The sequence below is a fragment of the Phocoena sinus genome, chromosome 5 (assembly GCF_008692025.1).
Source record: "Phocoena sinus isolate mPhoSin1 chromosome 5, mPhoSin1.pri, whole genome shotgun sequence".
Classification (NCBI taxonomy): Eukaryota; Metazoa; Chordata; class Mammalia; order Artiodactyla; family Phocoenidae; genus Phocoena; species Phocoena sinus.
The window spans coordinates 119,706,277-119,733,222 of record NC_045767.1 but is presented as its reverse complement, the minus strand read 5'-3'; the positions used below and the strand labels follow the sequence as shown (position 1 = coordinate 119,733,222).

General features: G+C 41.1%; 1 protein-coding gene across 9 annotated transcripts in view; it reads right to left on the bottom strand.

Annotated features, from left to right (window-relative positions):
* MANBA (mannosidase beta) overlaps positions 1-26,946 on the bottom strand; it is a 152,790-nt gene that overhangs the window by 17,357 nt on the left and 108,487 nt on the right. For 4 of the 9 annotated variants that reach the window (XR_004349994.1, XR_004349995.1, XR_004349993.1 and 1 more), the window contains exons 17-20: positions 24,116-24,665; positions 7,503-7,603; positions 3,001-3,132; positions 586-672 (exon numbers count right to left, since the gene is read on the bottom strand). Coding sequence is in view for 1 of the 9 variants with exons in the window: in XM_032632653.1 (XP_032488544.1) it covers positions 24,441-24,665 (225 nt within the window). In the remaining 8 variants the exon portion in view is untranslated. Of the gene's footprint in view, positions 1-2; positions 673-3,000; positions 3,133-7,502; positions 7,604-23,369; positions 24,666-26,946 lie in introns of those variants that run through there. The other 5 variants (XR_004349991.1, XR_004349998.1, XR_004349992.1 and 2 more) reach the window with 4 other exon arrangements.

The following is a 26,946-nucleotide window of genomic DNA, read 5'->3' as shown; positions in this document are numbered from 1 at the left end:
GAGGCCCGCATACCCAAAAAAAAAAAAAAAAAATCATTTAGATGCCCTTTTGCCCAGGTAGCAACAATGAAGGGAAATGAAATAAACTGAAAGGCAGACAGCAGAGTCTCTCTGCAGGTCTGACCCTTGGGATCATCAGCCTCACGGGTGCCCTGCCTCTGAGCCGGGGAGCTTAAACAAAGCTGCTGCCTTCCTTCCTCCCTCTCCCCCTCCTCCCCGCTTTCTCCCTCTATCCATCCCTCTTTCCTTCTCTCCTTCTCTCTCCCCGTCTCTTTCTTTCAAGAAAGACTCCAGAATTCCAGGACACTGGCATCCAGCTCTCTGAAGCCTGGACAGGGGACGGGGGTGGGGGGTGGGGGGCGGTCCCCACAAGCTCTTCCTTAGACTCCCCTCCCCGCTTTACTCTGGGGGAGCTTATGGGAAACCAGTGCCCTGGCCCAGGGTCCCCTCCAGCCACCACCAGCCTCATTTCCTGTGCACAAGAGGCCTCTGCTGGAAGAAGCAAAACTTTGCACCATCACCAAACAGCTGGCATACCTCTTGTTACTCAAATTTTTGCGTCAGTAAAATTGGAAGGAGGCTCACCAAAAGAAAGAAATTTAGAAATTCTTCGGCTGACTGCCTGAAAATTTCTCCTCCAACTCAGGTCACAGAAGACTGACGATTATTTTCCTTTGGTAGAGAAAACTTAAATCATTCTGTTTCTTTTGGCAAGGAAAATGTCAGACCCCTAGGCCTGATCATCCCGGCCCCAGCCAACTGTATTCTTTGAGGAATAATCATCATAGCCAGCATTTACAACTCACTTACCCATCCTAGGCATTGTACGTCCTTTATCTTACGTAGTCCTCACAATTCTATGAGATGGTAATTCCTATTAACCTCATCTTAAAGATAAGGAAACTGAGGCTTAGAAGTTAAGTGATTTGTCCAAGTTCAGTACGTGTTAGAGCCAAACTTGCATACTGGAGGTTTATTATCAGACCAAGAGCCTGTACTGCCCTCTCCAAGGTCTGGCTATGTCTCCCTGCAAGCCCTGCCTTTACCCACAAGAATACTTTTGATTACAAAATCAAAACACCTGACTATGAGTGGCTTAAACAAATAGAGACTTTCTTTTAAAAATATCATTGTGGAGGCTTCCCTGGTGATGCAGTGGTTGAGTCCGCCTGCCAATGCAGGGGACACGGGTTCGTGCCCCGGTCCGGGAGGATCCCACATGCCGCAGAGCGGCTGGGCCCGTGAGCCATGGCCGCTGAGCCTGCGCATCCGGAGCCCGCGCTCCGCAACGGGAGAGGCCACAGCAGTGAGAGGCCCGCGTACCGCAAAAAAAAAAAAAAAAAAAAAAAAAAAAATCATTGTAAGACGATCGGAGATAGATCTAGATTTTACATGGAATCTTGCCTTTTAAAAATGTTAATAAGTAATACAACTTTTAAAAACACTGCGTGGGCCTACAAAATCATCTGCTGGCCAAATATGACTTGTGTATGACCTGAACCAATCGTACTTTCAAAATGACCAGGCAGGGGACTTCCCTGGTGGCGCAGTGGTTAAGAATCCGCCTGCCAGTGCAGGGGACACACGTTCAATCCCTGGTCTGGGAAGATCCCACATGCCGCGGAGCAACTAAGCCTGTGCGCCACAACTACTGAGCCTGTGCTCTAGAGTCTGCAAGCCCCACTACTGAGCCCGCGTGCCACAACTACTGAAGCCCACATGCCTAGAGCCCGTGCTCCACAACAAGAGAAGCCACCACAATGAGAAGCACGTGTTCAGTATTGAAGAGTAGCCCCTGCTCGCCGCAACTAGAGAAAGCCCGCGTGCAGCAATGAAGACCCAATGCAGCCAAAAATAAAGTAAATACATTAAAAAAAAAAATGACCAGGCAGAGTGATGAGCTGACAGCTCTGAGACAGAATCAAGGTCCTTACCTCTCCCCTTCCAGGAGCCACTGCTGCCCCCTCACTCCTATGGGCTCCCCTGGATGGTGCTGTTTCCAACCCTCATCCAATGCCCTGAGCAAGTGCCAGTTCTGCCCACCTCCTCCTCGATGATGTAACACAGAGGTAATGATAATGATAATAACATTTATTGAGTAAGTATTGTATGCTATCAATATCTATGCATCAACCCATTTAGTCCTCACAGTTAACATATGAGGTGTGATTATTATTATCCCACGTGTACAGAAAGACCCAGTAACTTATATGCAATGTCAAACAGCCTACTAATGGTAGATCTGGAACTCAAACATATGTATTTCAAAACATATGTGATTTCAAAGCCCATAACTTTAACTGTTGTAGGATGCTTTTGGTTATAAACTCAGAATACCTGACTACAACTGGATTAAACAAATAGGCCTTATTTTTTTATAAGACCAGAGTGAGATGATTACAAGGCTAGTTCAGTAGTTCAACATCCCTGACATCTCCCTATTCAACACTGTTTCTTCAAGGTCACAAAAAGGCTGCAGCAGCTCCAAGTATCAGGCCTCACACAACAGCCTCCTAACTTTGGTAACAGCATAGGGTTCCTCCTCAAGTCTCTCTCTTATTAGGCAGGAAAACCTTCCCTCAAAACCCCCCATTAAGTATCACCTCATGTTTCATTTGCCAGAATTGAGTCACATGCCTAACCCTAGACCAATCACTGGCAAAGGAGAATAGGATTAGTATAACCAACTATGATTCAGTCCCTGGGGCTGCACGTATAGCCACTTCTATTAGCAGAGAACAGGAGGAAATAGCTGTAGGATGGCCTGCCAATAATGTCTGTTCCAACTACAGGAAACATGTGAATTGTCTCCCAGGATCCAGTAAATCTTACAAAAGCTGTAATAAGTAACATTACAGAATAAGAACAAAGGGTTGTTCCCACATACATTATGAGACAGGAATGAGTACCAGTTGTCAACCAGAAATTTCCATGATCCCAACACCCCATTTCCCCAGATTTCTAGGCCATTCTGGTGTTGCTGTCATCCTTTGTACTCACTGCATACATAGCACAACACGGCACAAGCTGGTGCTCAATAAATCCCGTGCAAAGGCTGAGACCTGACCTAAGGAGTTCAGCTGCATCACTGGTGCATACTCTCTTTTCATGGCAGGATTCAGTAACCTCTGTCTAAAGAAAATGAGAGACAGTTATAAAACATGACACAGTGACGTGATGCCCGTATTTCTGCAAAGCCTGTTCACTGTTTGGCCCCTATTTGAGGGCTCAGGGATGTCATGGCAGGTTAGTCCCCTTCAGCTTACTGATCACAAGCTCAGAGCCCAGCCTAGCTGACCAGCTGGTCTTGTGCTTTTCCTCCCTCGTGTATTAATTACAGTGACAGCCTTTTAAGACTCCTTTCTCAACTGACATTTCTTTCATTTATTTTTTTTTATCATAAACTTTCAAAAAAACTTTCCTAAAGTGTTGAACAAGATGGCCTTATCCTACGTTGCTCCCCAGAGAATATTCTTCTGTCTCAAATCTGTGTCACTTTAGGAATGCTTGGGAAATACATCTATCTCTCCTGTACTCCGGTTCACTTTCATTCCAATAGCGAACAAAATCTTCCTGTTTATTTTCCAAAGTCAAGTAAGAGGAAAAAGGAGAAGAGTTTTAGTGAATGTGATTGAGAATATTACCATTTTTGCTGTTTTCTTGATTCTAAACTGGGAAGATGTAATCCTGCGAGCTGACCTCTTTCCATCTCACTCTCTGGAATGCGCTTTGCAGCCACACGGCAGAAGGACCGGATACTGGTCTTCCCATTCTATTAATGTTTGCATAACCACTAACAGAAAAGCCTTCTCAGAAATCCAAAGCCAAGAGTGACTACATCCAATTCTATGCCAGCAAACGTGGCAAAATAAATCTACTAAAATGGTAGAAATTATTAACCTCAGTGCCACATACAAACTGTGAAAGAACGTTTTGGATGTAACTATTCTCTTACAGAAATAATGTATATACAACACATTTCTCTCCTTTTATAAATTGTTGTCAGCATATATTTATGTCCATTCATTAATTTATTCTTCCTTTATAAATTCATTAGTTTCTGACATCTCCCCCCTACACACACACTTTAAAAAAAATTCTTAGGGCTTCCCCGGTGGCGCAGTGGTTGAGAGTCCGCCTGCCGATGCAGCGGATACGGGTTCGTGCCCTGGTCCGGGAAGATCCCACATGCTGCGGAGCGGCTGGGCCCGTGAGCCATGGCCGCTGAGCCTGCGCGTCTGGAGCCTGTGCTCCGCAGCGGGAGAGGCCACAACAGTGAGAGGCCCACGTACCGAAAAAAAAAAAAATTCTTAAAAGACATTTGCCTTGAGGAGGGGAATTAAGATGGAGGACATAGAGCTTCCCCACCCCCCAATCCCCACACAGACAGAGCAAAAAAACACCCACTTGTGGAACAATTCTCACAGAACACTAACTGGGAACTGGCAGAAGAAATCCTATACACCCAAAGCTGCTAGAAAGATCTCCATGTAACTGGGTAGGGCGGGGAAAAAAGCATCAGGCCGGGACCTGTGCTCCTGGGAGAGATCTGTAAGGAAACAAGGTCCGCATGGGTGGACCCTCGCCCAGAGGAGTGAACCGGTTGACTCACAATCTGGGCGTCCCAGTCCTGGGGTCCTGCAAGGAGGAGACAAGACCCCTTGCCCATCGGGAAATCTGCTGGGACAGACAGAAGGGCTGGAGAAGCCTCGACTTCACTCGCAAGGAGTGTGCACGCTTGCAGGCATGCTAACAGGGCAGAAAAAGCCTTGACCTGGCGGCTGCCACCTCAGCACACTTCCCAATATGAAGGGTCAAACAACCAGGTCCTGCCCACTCCTGTCCACTCTCACGCCTGCTGTGAGATCTGGGCAAAGATTCAGTCTAGCTACACAGAGACAGACTGGGGCGCCTGGGGAGTGACCTAGGTAGAGCCACCGAGACCACTGTCAGCACGTGCTCTGGGCTGGCGGTCCAGCCATGGCAGACATCGTCAGCACGCGCACCGGGCAGCACCACGAGGACGAGCAGCATCTAAGCTCTGAATCTTGGGCAGACAGGCCCAGGAAGCGTGCAGGCGCAGGCAGCGGCTGTTTCCCAGAGAGAGCGCCCTGGCTCCCCCCGCTTCACACCGTGGCTTAGCACCAGACCTGGGGCACACAGATCCAGGGATAAGCCACCTCAGTTCCTGCAGACACAACGCCCCGACCCCAAGTCCCAGCCCACTCCACACCACAGCCTAGCCCTAGATCTGGGACAAACACAACAGAGAAAGAGATGTGGCCCTGGGTTGCTTCTAAGCGGAACCGTGGATGCCTACACAGGTGGCACATGCATCACCTTTGGGGCAGGGCACACACTCAAGGGCAAGGGAACCTGATCAAACCCAACCCTCAGGGCTTCTACTCCAACAACTGGGCAGCAGACCCTGCCACTGACAGGGTGGTGACAGCCACAGGGGAAAGAGGAAGCCCCACCTCACATCCAGCACAGGCTCTAGACATTACAACACCAACCACTCCCCCTTAGTCTAGGGGAAAACAGCCAGCACACTCTTAGGAAAGGCGTGGCTGGCATCCATACCAAAGCCAGTCCTTGCACCAAAAACACTGAACACAGAGAATACACAGGACACTCCCACATAAAAACACCCCTTTAGAGACTTCCTCTGGTGGCCCAATAGTTAAGAATCCGCCTGCCAACGCAGGGGACACAGGTTCAAGCCCTGGTCCGGGAAGATCCCACACGCCACGGAGCAACTAAGCCCGTGCGCCACAGCTACTGAGCCTGTGCTCTAGAGCCCACAAGCCACAACTACCGAGCCCATGTGCCACAACTACAGAAGCCCGCACACCTAGAGCCCGTGCTCCGCAACAAGAGAAGCCACTGCGGTGAGAAGCCTGCGCACCGCAACGGAGAGTAGCCCCCGCTCGCCGCAACTAGAGAAAGCCTGCACACAGCAATGAAGACCCAACGCAGCCAAAAGCTAATAAATAAGTAAAGTTAAAAGAAAAAAACACCCCTTTAAGGCCACAGTAGATAACTTTCTCTGTCTCTGTGAATTTAGGAGAAACAGTTAAGTAAAATGAAAAGGCAGAGGAGCTACTCCCAATTAAAAGAACAAGAGAAATCCCCTGAAAGAACAAATAATGAAACAGACTTCACCAGTCCACTAGATCCTGAGTTCAAAAAGGAGCTAAAAAAAAATGCTAAAGGGATTCAGAAAGATTATCGATAGAAACGCAGATCACTGTAACGAAGAATTAGGAACTACAAAGATGAACCAGTCAAAAATAGATGATTCGGGAAGAGATATGGGAACATATGTATAAGTGATTCACTTTGTTATAAAGCAGAAACTAGCATACCATTGTAAAGCAATTATACTCCAATAAAGATGTTAAAAATAAAAAATTAAAGAAAAAATAGATGATTCAACTGCTGAGATATAAACCAATCTACAAGCAATGAATAGCAGACTAAATGACAGAGAAGAACAAGTAAGTCACCTGGAAGATGGAATAATGGAAATCACACAATCGTAACAGCAGTAGCAGGCAGGCAAATTTTTTAAAAAATGAAAGCTACGTACAAGATCTACGGGATAATATAAAGTGTGCCAACCTATGCACAATAGGGGTTGCAGAGGGAGGAGAGAGAGAAGGGCATCAAAAATGTATTTTCTTTGTTTTATGCTTTAGTTACTGAAGCCTTACAAGGTTATGTAGAGAGGTACCATCTTCTGTACCAAAAATAGACAAGAAAATGCTATCGATACTGGTGTACTGTAATGTGAATCTATACTGGTGAACAGAACTTTTTGTTCCCCTTATTAAAACCGCAGCGTCCTTTTCTCATTTGTAGCTTCCTGCATCACCCCAAACAATAATAATTATATATATATATATGTATATGCACATATGTATATGTACACACACACATATAAAGAATGACGTTGATAATGTGATCATGGAGACATTATCTTCACAAAAATGATGAAAATATAAAATTCTGTTTTCTTTTCTACGTCAACCCTTAGTATCCCAAATCCCCTTCATTTACAAGTGTTTGGCTTTTCTCTCCCCTCGAGGATACAGGTCATGTTTCCAGCCCCAGGTGGTATTCCACAGCTTCACCAACTTTATGAGAAGTCTTGTGCCTGCCCTCAAATATGACGGATGCACATGCTGGGTAAAATTATGTTTAAAAACGCCACTCCTGAGACTGTTGTTACAGAAAGTCGAGCTAGTTTAAGTAAGACAGCACCCGTTTCACTATGAGGATTAGCAGTGCAGTGACTGACGTTTCAGATGGTCGGAGGACAGAGAGAGAGACTGATGGATAAAGTGTATCTCGAAGGAAATCACGTTCGATGTTAGATTGGCTTTTACATTTTAATTACTTCTTACAGAAGACTGCATTAAAAAACTTTGTACTTCTACATAGCGATTTATCCATTCAGACCTTTTCTTTTAGAACAAGAAGTTTACATAAAATCCTACCTTCTAAAGACTGAGAAAGTGCCGGCTGCAGTTATCATGAAGAAATCCTCTGGCTGACTTCACAGAGCTTGAGTGTGATCCTGTAGTCTTGTTTCCAGTTCCTGAGTCACCACAGTGATGTTCGTTATTAAAATTGTTTGGGGGAAACTGGGCTATTTTCCACAGTGGTTAAGCAATGTCTACACATCCCTTAAATATTTCTCTCTTCCTTGGGATAAATGTTAGCATTCAGAAGAAATCTTCTCACTTATGATTTGGAAAATTTCACGAGTGCAATCAACTGTACATTTAAGCAATAATTAACAAATATTTTTGGCATAAAAATTACTTTATAATGTTCTAACTTGTTTTATAAGTTTGAATAATGTTTTTGTCCCTTAATTGACTTTGTATTTGTGGATTTGATAATCAGACTGACAGCAAATCTGATATCACTTAAATAGGAATAGATTGCTCATCTGTTTAATGAAGTAGTTAACGTATTTAAAATATACAACACAAAAATTTCTCATCCTCAACTTTTTCCAGAACTATGGCTTTAAGCACTTTTCGTATAAATGCATATTGTCGATTAAAGGTGACGAATCCTAACCATCTCTTATTCGTTGAACTGGTGCCATGTTCCATCAAGAGCAATAAAATTTTCCCCAAATGTCAAAAAAAAAGTGTATTTGAATAAATTATGGCTGAAAACTTCCCAAACCTAAAGAAGGAAACAGACATCCAGGTACAGGAAGCACAGAGGGTCCCAAACAAGATGAACCCAAATGGACAACACCAAGACATACCATGATTCAAATGGCAAAAGTTAAAGTGAAGAGAGGATTCTAAAGGCAGCAAGAGAAAAACAGAGTCAGTTACAAGGGAACCCCCATAAGGCTGTAGCCAATTTCCCTGCAGAAAATTTGCAGGTTAGAAGGGAGTGGCATGATATATGCAAAATCCTGAAAGGGAAAACCCTGCAACCTAGGATACTCTACCCAGCAAGATTATCATTTACAATAGGGGAGAGAAAGAATTTCTCAGAAATGCAAAAACTATAAGAACACAGCAATTTCCTCTTACATTTCTTCAATGATCTCTTGGTTATTTAGTAGCGTATTGTTTAGCCTCCATGTGTTTGTTTTTTACAGTTTTTTCCCCTGTAATTAATTTCTAATCTCATAGCGTTGTGGTCGGAAAACAAGCTTGATACGATTTCAATTTTCTTAAATTTACTGAGGCTTGATTTGTGACCCAAGATGTGATCTATCCTAGAGAATGTTCCATGTGCACTTGAGAAGAAAGTGTATTCTGCTGCTTTTGGGTGAAATGTTCTATAAATATCAATTAAGTCTATCTGGTCTATTGTGTCATTTAAAGCATGTGTTTCCTTATTTATTTTCTGTCTGGATGATCTGTCCATTGGTGTAAGTGGGGTGTTAAAGTCCCCCACTATTACTGTGTTACTGTCAATTTCCCCTTTTATGGCTGTTAGCATTTGCCTTATATATTGAGGTGTTCCTATGTTGGGTGCATAAATATTTATAATTGTTATATCTTCTTTTTGGTTTGATCCCTTGATCGTTATGTAGTGTCCTTCTTTGCAGCTTGTAACAGACTTTATTTTAGAGTCTATTTTATCTTATATGAGTATTGCTACTCCAGTTCTCTTTTGATTTCCATTTGCATGGAACATCTTTTTCCATGCCCTCACTCTCAGTCTGTATATGCCTCTCGGTCTGAAGTGGGTCTCTTGTAGACAGTATATATATGGGTCTTGTTTTTGTATCCATCCAGCCAGTCTGTGTCTTTTGGTTGGAGCACTTAATCCATTTACACTTAAGGTAATTATCCATATGTACGTTCTTACTACCATTTTCTTTATTGTTTTGGGTTTGTTTTTGTAGGTCTTTTTCTTCTCTTGTGTTTCCCACCTAGAGAAGTTCCTTTAGCATTTACTGCAGAACTGGTTTGGTGGTGCTGAATTCTCTTAGCTTTTGCTTGTCTATAAAGCTTTTGATTTCTCCGTCAAATCTGAATGAGATCCTTGCTGGGTAGAATAACCTTGGTTGTAGGTTTTTCCCTTTCATCACTTTAAATATGTCCTGCTAGTCCCTTGTGGCCTGCAGAGTTTCTGCTGAATAATCAGGTGATAACCTTATGGGGATTCCTGTGTATGTTATTTTTTGCTTTTCCCTTGTTGTTTTTAATATTTTTTCTTTCAATTTAATTTTTGTTGCTTTGAATAATATGTGTCTTGGCATGTTTCTCCTTAGGTTTATCCTGTGTGGAACTCTCTGCGCTTCCTGGACTTGGGTGGCTATTTCCTTTCCCACGTTAGGGAAGTTTTCAACTATGATCTCTTCAAATATATTCTCAGACCCTTCCTCTTTCTCTTCTTCTCCTGGGACCCCTAAAATTTGAATGTTGGTGCATTTAATTGTTGTCCCAAAGGTCTCTGAGACTGTCTTCATTTCTTTTCATTCTTTTTTCTTTATTCTGCTCCATGGCAGCTACTTCCACCATGCCATCTTCCAGCTCACTTAACCATTGTTCTGTCTCAGTTATTCTGTTATTGATTCCTTCTAGTGTATTTTTCATTTCAGTTATTGTGTTGTTCATCACTGTTGGTTTGTTCTTTAGTTATTCTAGGTCCTTGTTAAATGTTTCTTGTATCTTCTCGATCCATGCCTCCATTCTATTTCCAGTATTTTGGATCACCGTTATTATCATTACTCTGAATTCTTTTTCAGGTAGGTTGCCCATTTCCTCGTCATTTATTTGGTCTTACAGGTTTTAACCTTGCTCCTTCATCTGTAGCATGCTTTTTGTCATCTCATTTTTTTTTGATCAGTAGGGCTGTATTCCTGACTTGCTTGTTGTTTAGCATGAGGCATCCAGCACTGGAGTTTGCAGGCAGCTGGGGGGAGCCAGGTCTTGGTGCCAAGATGAGGACCTCTGGGAGACCTCACACTGATTAATATTCCCTGGGACCTGAAGTTCTCTGTTAATCCAGCAGCTTGGACTCAGTGCTCCTAACACAGCAGCTCAGGCCCGACCCCTGGACTGGGAACCAAGACCTGCAAGCCACGCAGTGTGCAAAACAAAACAAAAACAAAAACAAAACACCATAAAAGCAACTAACAGAAAAGAGCATAACAATAACAAAGAATGAAAACTAAAATAAAATTACAAAAATAAAAAATATATTAGAAAAAACAACAATAAAAATGAAACAAAAACAGAACCATAACAGCAAAACAAAAATAAAATAAAGAAAATTAAAACATAAAATAAATTAAAAATTCCCTGGTGCCTCCTCTATCAGTGTCCTTGCCCCCACAGGGAGCTACAGCCTACCCCCGCCTCCCCAGTAGGCCTCCAAGACCTCTAGGTAGGTCTCTGGACCCGCTGCGTCAGCCCCATCTCTGCATGTGTTCCTCTCACCAGCTGTCCCATAACACACATGCCCGTGCAGACCAGCTGGGGCACAGGCCTCCACAGGCATAGCCGCAGGGGTCAACATAGCCAGAGGAGGCCTTGGAGGAGGCTGGTGCTCAGCCTGCCTTGGACCCACACGGCCAGAAGAGACTTCTGCGGAGGTGGGGCTCAGGCCCAGGACCCACGTGGCCGGCATAGGTCTTGGGGTGGGGCTCAGGCCCAGGACCCCCATGGCCAGAAGAGGCCTTGGGGGGTGGGGAGGACAAATGACAATGAAAACACGATGACCCAAAACGTATGAGATGCAGCAAAGCAGTCCTAAGAAGAAAGTTTACAGCAATTTAATCCCTACCTCAAGAAAGAAGAAAAATCTCAAATACAACCTACCCTAACACCTAAAGCAACTAAAGAAAGAACAACGAACAAAACCCAAAGTTAGAAGGAAAGAAATCATAAAAATCAGAGCAGAAATAAGTGAAATAGAAATGAAGAAAACAACAGTAAAAATCAATGAAACTAAAAGCTAGTTCTTTGAGAAGATAAACAAGACTCATCAAGAGAAAAACGGGAAAGGACTCAAATCAATAAAATTAGAAATAAAAAAGGAGAAATTACAACTGACACTGCAGAAATACAAAGGACTATAAGAGACTACTACAAGCAACCATATGGCAATAAAATGGACAACCTGGAAGAAAGGCACAAATTCCTAGAAGTGTACAACCTTCCAAGAACTGAACTGGGAAGAAATAGAAAATATAAACAGACCAATCACAAGTAATGAAATTGAAACTGCAATTAAAAATCTTCCAACAGGGACTTTCGTGGTGGTGCAGTGGTTAAGAATCTGCCTGCCAATGCAGGGGACATGGGTTCGAGCCCTGGTCCGGAAATGCCGCAGAGCAACTAAGCCCGTGTGCCACAACTACTGAGCTGGCACTCTAGACCCCACGAGCCACAACTACTGAGCCCGCGTGCCACAACTACTGAAGCCCGCACGCCTAGAGCCCATACTCCAAAACAAGGGAAGCCACTGCAATGAGAAGACCATGCACCACAACAAAGAGTAGCCCCCACTCACAGCAACTAGAGAAAGCCCACGCTCAGCAACAAAGACCCAATACAGCCAAAAATAAATAAATAAATTTATTTTTTAAAAAAATCTTCCAACAAACAACAGTCCAGGACCAGATGGCTTCAAAGGCAAATTCTTTCAAACATTTAGAGAAGACTTAACACATCCTTCTCAAACTCTTCCAAAAAACTGCAGAGGAAGGAACACTCCCAAGCTCATTCTACGAGGCCACCATCACCCTGATACCAAAACCAGACAAAGATGTCACAAAAAAAGAGAATTACAGACCAATAATACTGATGGATATGGATGCAAAAATCCTCAACAAAATACTGGCAAACAGAATCAAACAACACATTAAAAGGATCATACACCATGATCAAGTGGGGTTTATCCCAGGAATGCAAGGATTCTTCAATATATGAAAATCAATCAATGTGAAATACCATATTAATTAAGTAAAGAATAAAAACCATATGATCACCTCAATAGATACAGAAAAAGCTTGTGACAAAATTCAACACCCATTTATGATAAAAACTCTCCAGAAAGTGGGAATAGAGGGAACATACCTCAACATAATAAAGGCCATATACGACAGACTCACAGCAAATATCATTCTCAATGGTGAAGAACTGAAAGCATTTCCTCTAAGATCAGGAACAAGACAAGGATGTCCACTCTCGCCACTTTCATTCAACATAGTTTTGGAAGTCCTAGCTATGGCAATCAGAGAGGAAAAAGAAATAAAAGGAATCCAAACTGGAAAAGAAGAAGTAAAACTGTCACAGTTTGCAGATGGCATGATACTATATACAGATAATCCTAAAGATGCCACCAGAAAACTACTAGAGTTAATCAATGAATGTGGTAAAGTTGCAGGATACAAAATTAATGCACAGAAATCTCCTGTATTCCTATACACTAACAATGAAAGATCAGAAAGGGAAATTAAGGAAACAATACCATTCACCATTGCAACAAAAAGAATAAAATACCTAGGAATAAACCTACCTAAGGAGACAAAACACCTGTACTCAGAAAACTATAAGACACTGATGAAAGAAATCAAAGATGGCACAAACACATGGAGAGATATACCATGTTCTTGGATTGGAAGAATCAATATTGTGAAAATGACTATACTACCCAAAACAATCTACAGATTCAGTTCAATCCCTATCAAATTACCAATGGCATTTTTCACAGAACTAGAACAAAAAATTTTACAATTTGTATGGAAACACAAAAGACCCCCAATAGCCAAAGCAATCTGGAAAAGAAAAATTCAACACCAGCTGGTTGAATCAGCTGGAGGAATCAGGCTCCCTGACTCCGGACTATACTACAAAGCTACAGTAATCAAGACAGTATGGTACTGACACTAAAACAGAACAGATAAGTGGAACAGGAGAGAAAGCCCAGAGGTAAACCCATGTACCTATGGTCAACTAATCTATGACAAAGGAGGCAACAATATATAATGGAGAAAAGACAGTCTCTTCAAAAAGTGGTGCTGGGAAAACTGGACAGCTACATGTAAAAGAAAGAAATTAGAACACTCCATAACACCATACACAAAAATAAACTCAAAATGTATTAAAGACCTAAAAGTAAGACCGGACACTATAAATCTCTTAGAGGGAAACATAGGCAGAACACTCTATGACATAAATCACAGCAAGATCTTTTTTGACTCACCTCCTACAGTAATGAAAATAAAAACAAAAATAAACAAATGGGATCTAATGAAATTTAAAAGCTTTTCCACAGCAAAGAAAACCATAAACAAGATGAAAAGACGATCCTCAGAATGGGAGAAAATAATTGCATACAAAGCAACTGACATGGGATAAATCTCCAAAATATAAAAACAACTCATGCAGCTCAATATCAAAAAAACAAACAACCCAAGCAAACAAATGGGTGGAAGACCTAAACAGACATTTCTCCAAAGAAGACATACAGATGGCCAAGAAGCACATGAAAAGATGCTCAATATCACTAATTATTAGAAAAATGCAGATCAAAACTACAATGAGGTATCACCTCACACTGGTCTGAATGGCCATCATCAAAAAATCTGCAAACAATAAATGCTAGAGAGGGTGTGGAGAAAAGGGAACCCTCTTGCACTGTTGGTGGGAATGTAAATTGATACAGCCACTATGGAGAACAGCATGGAGTTTCCTTGAAAAACTAAAAATAGAACTACCATATGACCCAGCAATCCCACTACTGGGCATATACCCTGATAAGACCATAATTCAAAAAGACACATGCACCCCAATGTTCATTGCAGCACTATTTACAACAGCCAGGACAGGAAGCAACCTAAATGTCCATCAATAGAGGACTGGATAAAGAAGATGTGGTACATATATACAACAGAACATTAGCCATTAAAATTAATGAAATTGGGTCATTTGTATAGACATGGATGGACCTAGAGTCTGTGATACAGAGAGAAGCAAGTCAGTAAGAAAAACAAATATCATGTATTAAGGCATATATGTGGAATCTAGAAAAATGGTACAGATGAACCCATGTGAAGGGCAGGAATAGAGATGCAGATGTAGAGAACGGACATGTGGACACGGTGAGGGGGATGAATTGGGAGATTGGCATTGATATATGTGCACTGCCATGTGTAAAATAGATAGTTCATGGGAACCTGATGTATAGCACAGGAGCTCAGTTCGGTGCTCTGTAGTGACCTAGATGGGTGGGATGGGGGTGGGGTGGGAGGGAACTCCAAAAGCGAGAGGATATGTGTATACATATAGCTGATTCACTTCACTGTAGCAGAAACTAACAACAGTGTAAAGCAACTATACTAAAATAAAGTAAAATAAAATAGCAATACTAAACCAACCCTGAAAGAAATATTGAAAGGTCTTCCCTAAATAGAAAAGAAACAAAAATCTATAGGAAAGGGAAAATCACAATAGGAAAGGCAAATATATAAAAGGGTTGAAGATCATTTAAATAAGCCTGTACTTGGATTTAAAAAAATCAAAGAACTGTAAAGGTGATTATAACTACAATTAACAGTAAAAGTATAAGAATGAAGATGTAAATAGGACACCAAAATCACAAAATGTGAGGGAAGGGTGGATAAAAATATAGATCTTTTAGAATGCCTTTGAACTTGTATGACTATCATTTTAAAGCAAATAGATAGGACTTCCTTGGTGGTTCAGTGGTAAAGAATCCACCTTACAAAGCAGGCGATGTGGGTTCGATCCCTGGTCAGGGAACTAAGATCCCACATGTCATGGGGCAACTAATCCTGCACGCCACAACTACTGAGCTCACGCACCTCAGTGACAGAGGCCGCGTGCCACAAACTACAGAGCCCATGTGCTCTGGAACCCACACACAACTACAGAGCCCACATGCCCTAGAGCCTGTGCGCCACAACTAGAGAAGAGAAAACCCACACACTACAACTAGACAGAAGACCGCGCGCCGCAATGAAAGATCCTGCATGCCTCGAAGAAGATCCTGTGTGCCACAACTAAGACCCAACACAACCAAAAATAAAGATAAAATAAATTAAAAAAAAATTAATTAAAAAAAATAAAGCAAATAGATATAGTTATGGGTCAACATACTTGAACATGGTAACCACAAGTCAAAAACATACAATAGATTCACAAACACCAAAAAGAAAGTTACTCAAGCATACTTTGAAAGAAAATCGTCAACTACAAAAGGAAAAACGAAAAAGAAGAAACAAAGAAAAAAAATGGTTCTGAAGAACATAGGGGCAGGACAGGAATAAAGACGCAGGTGTAGAGAATGGACTTGAGGACATGGGGGGGGAAGGGTAAGCTGGTACAAAGTGAGAGAGTGGCATGGACTTATATATACTACCAAATGTAAAATAGATAGCTAGTGGGAAGCAGCCGCATAGCACGAGGAGATCAGCTTGGTGCTCTGTGACCACCTAGAGGGGTGGGATAGGGAGGATGGGAGGGAGACGCAAGAGGGAGGGGATATGGGGATATATTTATACATATAGCTGACTCACTTTGTTATAAAGCAGAAACTAACACACCACTGTAAAGCAATTATACTCCAATAAAGACGTTAAAAAAAAAACAAAGAAGAACTACAAAAACAACTGGAAAACAGGATTAAAATGTCAATAAGCACATACTTATCAATAATTATTTCAAATGTCAATAGATTAAACGCTCCAATCAAAAGACACACAGTGGCAGACTAGATAAAAAAAACAAAAACCTACAATATACTGCCTACAAGAAACTCACTTCAGGGTAAAAGACACACACGGATTGAAAGTGAAGGGATGGAAAAAGATATTTCATTCAAATGGAAACAACAAGAAAGCAGGGTCGCAATAGACTTTAAAACAATGGCCATAAAGAAAGACAAAGAAGGGCATTATATAATGATATAGGGATGGATACAAGAAGAGGATAGTACACGCATTAACATATATGCACCCAATATAGAAGCACCTAAGTGCAGAAAGCAAATACTAACAGACATAAAGGAAGAAACTGACAGTAATATAATAATACTAGAAGACTTTAACACCCCACTGACATCGATGGACAGATCATCCAGACAGAAAATCAATAAGGCAACAGAGGTCCTAAATGACACAACAGACCAGTTGGGCTTAATTGATATCTACAGGATACTACATCCAAAAAAAAAAAAAAAACCCAGAACACATATTCTTTTCAAGCCCATATGGAACAGTCTCTAGGATAGACCACATACTAGGTCACAAAACAAACCACAACAAGTTTAGAGGACAGAAATTATTTCAAGCATCTTTTCTGCCCACAAGAGTATGAAACTAGAAATCAACCACAGAAAGAAAAATGGGAAAAGAATGAACACACAAAAACTAAACAACATGCTACTAAAAGCCAATGGGTCAATGATGAACTGAAAGAAGAAATCAGAAACACCTAAAGACAAATAAAAATGAAAACACAGGGCTTCCCTGGTGGCACAGTGATTAAGAATCCGCCTGCCAAGACAGGGGACACAGGTTCGAGCCCTGGTCCAGGAAGATTCCACATGCCACAGAGCAACTAAGCCCGTGCACCACAACTACTGAGCCTGAGCTCTAGAGCCCGCAAGCCACAACTACTGAGCCCACACGCCACAACTACTGAAGCCCATGCACCTAGAGCCCACAACAAGAGAAGCCACTGCAATAAGTAACCCGCACACTGCAATGAAGAGTAGTCCCCACTCGCTGCAACTAGAGAAATCCTGCATGCAGCAACGAAGACCCAACACAGCCAAAAATGAAAATAAATTAAAATAATTTATTAAAAAAATGAAAACACAACCATATAAAATCTATGAGATGCAGCAAAAGCAATGCTAAGAGGGAAGTTCATAGTGATACAGGCCTTCTTCAAGAAACAAGAAAAATCTCAAATAAGCAGCCTAACCTACCAGCTAACAGAATTAGAAAAAGAACAAACAAAACCCAAAGTCAGAAGGAAGAAAATAATAAAGATCAGAGAGGAAATAAATAAAATAGAGATTAAAAACAATAGGAAAGATCAATAAAACCAAGAGCTGGTTTTTTGAAAAGATAAACTAAATCAACAAACCTCTATCTAGGCTCACCAAGAAGAAAAGAGAGAGGACCCAAATAAAATAAGAAATGAAAGAGGAGAAATAACTGATACCACAGAAATACAAAAAACCATAAGAGAATATTATGAACAGTTATATGCCAACAAAGTGAACAACCTAGAAGAAATGGACAAGGTTCCAGAAACATACAGCCTGCCAAAACCAAGTCAAAAAGAAACAGATAATTTGAACAGACTGATCACTAGAAGTGAAACAGACTGTAATTTAAAAAAACAAAAAACAAAAAAACTCCCTCCAAACAAAAGTCCAGGATCAGACAGCTTCACTGGGATATTCTACCAAACATACAAAGAAAAACTTATATCTATCCTGCTCAAACTGTTTCAAAGATTTGAAGAGGAGGGAACACTCCCAAATTCATTCTATGAAGCTACCATTGCCATGATACCAAAACCAAAGACATTACAGAAAAGAAAATTACAGCCAATATCTTTGATGAATATAGATGCAAAAATCCTCCACAAAATACTAGGAAACTGAATCCAACAATACATAAAAAGGATCATACACCACTATCAAGTTGGATTCATTCCAGGGTCACAAGGATGGTTCAATATATGCAAATCAATGTGATATACCACACTAACAAAAGAAAAGACAAAAATCATATGATCATCTCAATAGACATAGAAAAAGCATTTGACAAAATTCAACATCCATTCATGATAAAAACTCTCATCAAAGTGGATATAGAGGGAACAAATCTCAACATAATAAAAGCCATTTACAATAACCCCAGAGCCAACATAATACTTAACAGTGAAAAGCTGAAAGCCTTCCCATTAATTTCAGGAACAAGACAAGGATGCCCACTCTCACCATTACTATTCAAAAAAATATCGGAAGTCCTAGCCGCAGCAATCAGACAAGAAATAAAAGGCTTCCAAATTGGAAGAAAAGAGGTAATAAAACTGTCACTATTTGTAGATGACATGATACTCTATATAGGGAACCTTAAAGTCTCCACACAAAAACTATTAGAACTAACAAATGAATTCATCAAGGTAGCAGGATACAAGATTAATATACAGAAATCTGTTGCATGTCTTTACACTAATAATGTAATATTAGAAACAGAAAGTAAAAAGAAATCCCATTTAATATTGTGTCAAAAAAATACCTAGGAATAAACTTAATCAAGGAAGTGAAAGACCTATACACTGAAAACTATAAAACACTGATAAAGAAAACTGATGGTGATTTAAAGAAATGGAAAGATAACCCATGCTCTTGGGTTGGAAGAATGTAATACTGTTAAAATGGCATCATACTACCCAAAGCAATCTATACTTTAATGCAATCACTATCAAAATACCCATGACATTTTTCACAGAACTAGAACAAATAATCCTAAAATTTATATGGAACCACAAGAGACCCTGAATTGCCAAAGCAATCCTGAAGAAAAAAATAAAGCTGGAGACATAACCCTTCCAGACCTCAGACTGTACCACAAAGCTACAGAAATCACAGTAATCAAAGCAGCATGTATCTGGCACAAAAACAGACAAACAGCTCAATGGAACAGAATAGAGAGCCCAGAATAAACCCATGCACCTACGGCCAGCTAATCTACGTCAAAGGGAGCAATGATAGTCAATGGAGAAAAGACAACTTCTTCAAAAAGTGGTATTGGAGAGCTGGACAGCTACATGTAAATCCATTAAACTAGAACACTCCCTCACACCATATACAAAAATAAACTCACAGTGGTTTAAAGACCTAAATATAAGACAGGACACCATAAAACTCCTAGAAGAGAACACAGACAAAATATTCTCTGACGTAAATCATAGTAATCTTTTCTTAGCTCAATCTCCCAAGGCAAAAGAAATAAAAATAAACCAATTGAACCTAGTCAAACTTAAAAGCTCTTGCACAGTAAAGGAAACCATCAACAAAATGAAAAAACAACCCACATACTGGGAGAAAATATTCACACACAATATGACCAATAAGAAGTTAATATACAAAGTATATAAACAGTCCATGCAACTTAATACCAAAAAACAAACAACCTAATCAAAAAACAGGGAGAAGACCTAAACAGACATTTTTCCAAAAAAGACATACAGATGGCCAAAGTCACATGAAAGGATGCTCCACACCACTAATTATTACAGAAATGCAAATCAAAACTACAGTGAGGTATCACCTCACACCAGTCAAAATGGCTATCACTAAAAAGTCTATAAATAACAAATGCTGGAGAGGGTGTGGAGAAAAGGGAACCCTCCTACACTGTTGGTGGGAATGTAAGTTGGTGCAGCCACTATGGAGGTTCCTTAAAAAACTAAAAATAGAGTTACCATATGATCCAACAATTCGACTCCTGGGCATATGTCTGGAGAAAACTCTAATTCGAAAAGATACATGCACCCCAATGTTCACAGCAGCACTATTTACAATAGTCGAGACATGGAAGCAACCTAAATGTTCACTGACAGATGAATGGATAAAGAAGATGTGGTATGTATATGTGTATGTGTGTATGTGTATATGTGTGTGTGTGTGTGTGTGTGTGTGTGGAATATCACTCGACCATAAAAAAGAATGAAATAATGCCATTTGCAGCAACATGGATGGGCCTAGAGATTATCATACTAAGTCAAGCAAGTCAGACAGAGAAAGACAAATGCCTTATGATATCACTTATATGTGGGATCCAAAGTATGATACAAATGAACTCATCTACAAAACAGAAACACACTCACAGATGTAGAAAACAAACTTATAGTTACCAAAGGGGAAAGAAGGTGGGAGAGGGATAAATTAGGAGCTTGGGACTAGCAGATACAAACTACTATATATAAAATAGATAAACAACAAGGTCCTACTGTATACCAGCTGGTATACTGAGTCACATTGCTGTATACCACACACTAATACAACATTAAAAATCAACTATAATTCAATTAAAAAAATTTTAATTAAAAAAATAAAAAGTAAAAAAAAATTGAAGTGGATCTCTTGTCTACAGTACTAAAAAAAAGATGTGCTATATACATATATACAATGGAATATTACTCAGCCTTAAAAAATGAAATATTGGGACTTCCCTGGTGGTCCAGTGGTTAAGAATCTGTCTTGCAACGCAGGGGACGCTGGTTCAATCCCTGGTCGGGAAACTAAGATCCCACACGCCACAGGGCAACTAAACCCACGTGCTGCAACTACAGAGCCCACATGCTCTGGAGGCCATGCACCACAACTAGAGAGCCCGCATGCCGCAACTACTGAGCCCACGCACTCGAGTCCACACACCACAACTAGAGAGAAGCCTGCACACCACAACGAAGAGCCCACGTGCCTCAACAAAGGATCCCACATGCTGCAACTAAGACCCGATGCAGCCAAAATATAAATATTTTAAAAAATGAAATATTGCCATTTACAGCGACATGGATGAACCTAGAGAATATCACACTTAGTGAAGCAAGTCAGAGAAAGACAAATATTATATGCTATTACCTACATGTGGAATCTAAAAACATAATGCAAATGAATCTATATACAAAACAGGAAGGACTTCCCTGGTGGTCCAGTGTTTAAGACTTTGCCTTCCAATGCAGGGGGTGGGGGTTCGATCCTTGGTTGGGGAGCTAAGATCCCACATGCCTTGCGGCCAAAAAAAACCAAAACATAAAAAAACAGAATATTGTAACAAATTCAATAAAGACTTTAAAAATGGTCCACATCAAAAGATATTAAAAAAAACAAACCAAAAAAAAAAAAAAACAGGAACAGGAACAGACTCACAGACAGAGAAAAAAAACTTATGGTTACCAAAGAGGAGGAGAGAGGAGGGCAAAGTAGGAGTATGGGATTAACAAATACACACTACTATATGTAAAACAGATAAACAATAAGGATTTACTGTATAGCACAAGGAATTATACTCAATATACTGTAATAACCTATAGTGGTAAATAATCTGAAAATACATATATATAAGTGAATCACCTTGCGGTACAGCTGAAACTAATGCAATATTGTATTAGCTATACTTTGATTTAAAAAAAAGAAAGAAAAAAGGCATCTGCCTTTATTTGCTTCATTTTTATCCTTGCTTCATGTACTGAGTGATAATGACGTTAAAAAAGTATGACTAGGGCTTCCCTGGTGGCGCAGTGGTTTAGAGTCCGCCTGCCAATGCAGGGGACATGGGTTCGTGCCCCGGTCCAGGAAGGATCCCACGTGCCACGGAGCGGCTGGGCCCATGAGCCATGGCTGCTGAGCCTGCGTGTCCGGAGCCTGTGCTCTGCAACGGGAGAGGCCACAACAGTGAGAGGCCAGCATACCACAAAAAATAAAAAAGTATGACTAGCATTTATTTTGTTCCAGACCCTATTTGTTTAATCTTTACCACTACCGTTGAAGGTTAGAGATTACTATCTCCATTTTACAGATGAGAAAACTAAAATCTAGAAGATCAAGTGGTTGCCCAAAGTCACACAGCCAATAAGCCTCAGAACTTGGATTCTGACTCAGGTCAGTGTGGGTGGAAGCCCTGCCCTCTCTAGACAAGAGGGTCACACCCCAGAATGGTGTCTCCATTTACAGAGCCTTCACTGTCAGTACTGGACCGAGCCCTTGAACCACATTTTTAATTTATTCTTCAAAGCACACTTACAGGGACTTCCCTGGTGGTGCGGTGGTTAAGAATCCGCCTGCCAGTGCAGGGGACACGGGTTCAATCCCTGGTCCGGGAAGATCCCACATGCCGCGGAGCAACAAAACCTGTGCGCTACTGAGCCTGTGCTCTAGAGCTCGCGAACCACAACTACTGAGCCCACGTGCCACAACTACTGAAGCCCACGCACCTAGAACCTGTGCTCCGCAACAAGAGAGGCCACCACAACGAGAAGCTCGCGCACCACAATGAAGAGTAGTCCCCACTCGCCACAACTAGAGAAAGCCCGCATGCAGCAACGAAGAGCAAATGCAGCCAAAAATAAATTAATTAATTATTTTTAAAAACCCACACTTACAAGGTGAGCGTAATTATTCCCACTGTACCACAAGAAAACTGAATGTAGAAGTTAAATAACTAGATTAAGGTTACAGAGCTAGTAAGGGCAGAATTGCAATGTATTGGGTCGTTATAGAATTAGGGAAAAACCCAAACTTTTTGGGTTTGGCCAACCCAGTAAATTTGGCCCATCAACTTCAAAGCCCCACCTCACAGGATACCTAGCACAGAAAAATGCTCTACTGAATGGAGAGGTGTGTCCTCCCTGTCCCCCAGCAACAGTGACAAGAAAGTGATATAATATTTATCAGGTAAGAATCTTCTGGGTTACATCCCCAAGTCACAGCCTTTCATAAGGCTGTTATATATATTTTGAAATAACACATAAAATGAGGGAACTCATAGATACTGAAGGAGAGGCCTGGGTTGGCTGCATTTATTTTCTTTTTAGTCTCTGAACCATAGCCAAAAGTTTCTCAGCTTTAAAACCAAAACTATTATCTATTTAGTCTTGATTCTAAAGCCAAACTCTCACTGCCAGTCCACTCTATAACCAATTACCCGATTCTTCTTAGAGAAGACCCCTCAAATATCCTGGATTAGATTCTTCAAACTCTTCAAGTTTATCAAATAGACTAAAAACTTGACCAGAGCTAAACGGAAATTAATGCTTAGCATGGTACTGGGCAAAACTGAGTGTTCACGGAATGAGGAAATAAGCCACAAATGAAACACCAAGTTGTCAATGCAATTTATACAACTTTAAAATTTTAACATAATTTCAAACTTACAGAAAAGTCGCAAAAGCAGAACAAAAAATTCCTACACACCTTTACCCAAATTGGCTACTTATTAACACTTTGCTTCATTACCAGTGTGATTTTATAAACATGATAATGCAGAATAAAATGATTTCATAGCAATTATAATTAATCAATGTTTTTTAAGATGGTTCAAACTCAAGTTAAAGGGAACATCACTTTGCTGCCAGGATCACCAAGTACAAATCTAACCACAGCCTTGAACTGGAAAGCTCACTGGATTCAACCAAACATGAAGCCCATACATAACGATGGGTGACCTATGTCAGGACACCCGAAAGTTTCCGAAGTGACCATGGTGATGTCCATTTCAATATGAGCTTTTTCTCCAAAGAAGAATCACTCTAATGGCCTTTGAAAAAATAAATTATTATTGTTAAAACAATATTTTTTAAAAAACGTTGCAAATGAAAAAAGGACTCCTACCCAAAAAGTAACTGAATGACAACAATCAACCCCCCAAACTTTCCGGCAATAGCAACCAATACGGCTACCACCCAGAAATCTCTTTCTGTTGTGACATTTGAATCTCCATTTCCTCTGGAAATAACAACAAAGCAGTTTCATTCCGATTATTTGGTATTTCTCAAAGCTAACCACGAGAGCCTACATGACCTCACGACCTTCCACATTTGATTCCACAGATACGGCAATAATCACATACCTGTGATTCCCTTAAAGGGCTGCACGTGGACAGATCTCCTTTCGGGGCTTGGAGAGGCAGCTGGGTTATAACTGGTTCATGTGGTGCAAAAGCTGTGGGGGAATGGGCTAAAACCACAGTCCTGGTGCAGACTGGACGGCACCTAGGCACAGCTTTGTTGGAGGAGGACATCACCTGAGTACACAGCCTTCCCTGGGAGAATGCACTAGTACAAGCTCTTCACCAAGTGGTTATGCAGACACCTGACAGCAAGCAGACGCGTTTCCTGGCTTCTTCAACTTGTTTCTGGTTGCCTTCAGCTCCTGCCAATACAGCCTGGATTCCCTCAGTAAATATCCGCCAGTGAAGTCACATGAAAAGATCGCTCCAATTCACTCTCGTTGGTGGGTTTCCAAGGGTAGAAGAATACAGTCCGTGTCTCCTCAGTCATGAGAAAACCATTGTCACTGAATCTCCCTGGGAGGCTTCCTACATCCAACCAAACAAAGGGAGCAACAGCTGAGGTTTTCAGATGAAAAACAAATGTGTCCCCTTGCTGAGAGATGGTGGCCTGAAAGAAAAAGATAAATGAAGTGAAGGATTAGGGCAGAGCTCTCTATTCTATATACATCGCCTATCAGAACATCGATGTGGCTAACGAGGAGTGCATTTCCTACAGCTTTGGTTCTGCAGCTGCTAAAGTCGTACATTCCATGCACTGGGTCAGATGCTAAAAAATACGTGGAAATGTATTGAAGGCTGTGGAAAATTACCAAATTTTAATCTCAAACCAGGCGGGGAGGGGGGGGATATGTAGTCTCCAATTATTAAGGAGAATATTTCACACGAATCTCAAGGCTTTGTAGCTTTTACAGCTTTATACCTTTTTCTCAGTGTCTCATCAAGAGAGGCACATTTCTGCACCAGGGCTGGGTGTTTTAAATGACTTTCTCAGAATCTGTGTGGAGCTGGCTGCAGAGCACAGCCATGGGGCTCACCTTCTGAGGAGATCCTGCAATCTAGGCAGCAGCCGGCCGGGCATCTCCAAAAGCTCTACCACTAGAGCGCTCTCTCTTTTATTGCATCGTCAGTAAAGTCACATTATTATCACTTTTTTTTTTATTCAGCTCAAATTAATTTGCTTTTCATATTACTCTTGACAGATTTACTAACGTTCATTCTTAGGTAGCTATCACATTGTACTTATTTAGAATTTTTCAAGTATTCGTTTTATTTAATCTGAACCATCTAAATGAAATTATTTATTTTCCTATTCATTTGGATATAAGTCCATCCAACTTTGAAATATTTGAAAAAGTCTTCGTAATGTGAGTTCTCAGCTTTGTAATCTGACCCTTAACTTCCTTACTTTTTTTTTCCTTCTTTTTTTAAATTCATTTTTATTGGAGTATAGTTGCTTTACATTAGCACTTTTAACGTGTGAATCCCACACGATATCAGCAAAGGAGAGCACAGTTTAAGTCTTGTCATTCATTAGCCTCTTAGCACAGGCAGAGAGTGAGGCAGAGCTGCTTCCTGGAGGCTGGGGGTTTGTGAACCTCTCTCACTGTGAGTACACAGTTGAGTGGGACCTGGTATTCAAGCCGTGCATCTGTCATGAAACATGACTCTTCAACATGCATACATGCCACGCTGTAGGTTTGACATTATAGGTTATGTGTGACATAAAGAATTTCCAAGGGCAATTTTTACTATATATAACTTAGCCTGAGACAGCATGCAGGGTTCTGAGTTATTAACAAGAAACCCTACTTTGGTAGAAGCAAAAAAGAAACAAAATGTATTCGGTAGCTCTCAGAGGGTCAGAGATGCAGGCTTGAAGTTAGATGTCAAATTCCCAAATCATGCCACCCACCTATTCTGATGAAGACCCTAAAGCAGTTGCAGGCACACAGTTTACGTGGCTGGCCCTGGCTGCCACCAAGCCTGCAGGGAAGCCTCAGCTACTCTGTCCCAAGGCCAAGGCCAGAAGGGACACTGGCACCTGCTCACTCTCGTTGCCTTCTTCTGACTGGAAACCTCCTCTCTGCATATCTGACTGCAGAGCCCAGAGCTCAAGCTTGTATTCTGGCTTCAGGGACACAGGGAGGAAAACTCAGTCCCCAGCATCCCCCTGACGATAGTACATCCAAGTGCCTGGCCTACATTAAGCCTACAATAACGTTAGCTATCATTACTATTATTACTGTTATTATATCCCTTTAGGATAGGCAAAGTCTCACTGAAATCCAATTGAGGGAGGACAAAGGAAGAAGTCCTACCTCTCCCCCAGCCCAGTTATCTCAAAGTAATGGAGGCCCAGACGAGGAAAGAAAGATGTTGAAATCCTGTCTAGAGACCACAGATTTGTCTACTACATAGTTTTGTGCTTTTTTTCTGGAAAGAAGCTATGTAAATGTATGTCATTTCCTTCATATTTGCCCTATATCAGTTGTTACAGATTTCATTATGGGAATATTTCATTATTAATTGGGAAGGAAGCTATGCTTTCATTTCAAGGACTGAGTTTTGATATGATTTCCAAAGCAAATGTAAAAAATCCTCTCACTTAAGTCTTTTCAATGAAATCTAAAACAAACTTAAAATTGATTAAAAATAGAGAATGAAAATATTTTTCTAGAAAGTTTCAGTCACTACATGGAGGGGGGAAAGGGAAAGAAAGGTTTTCAATCAACTAGACAGATTCCAAATTTCCTAGCTACACGATTTTTTTTTTTTTTTTTTTTTGCAGTACGCAGGCCTCTCACTGTTGTGGCCTCTCCCGTTGCGGAGCACAGGCTCCGGACGCGCAGGCTCAGTGGCCATGGCTCACGGGCCCAGCCGCTCCGCGG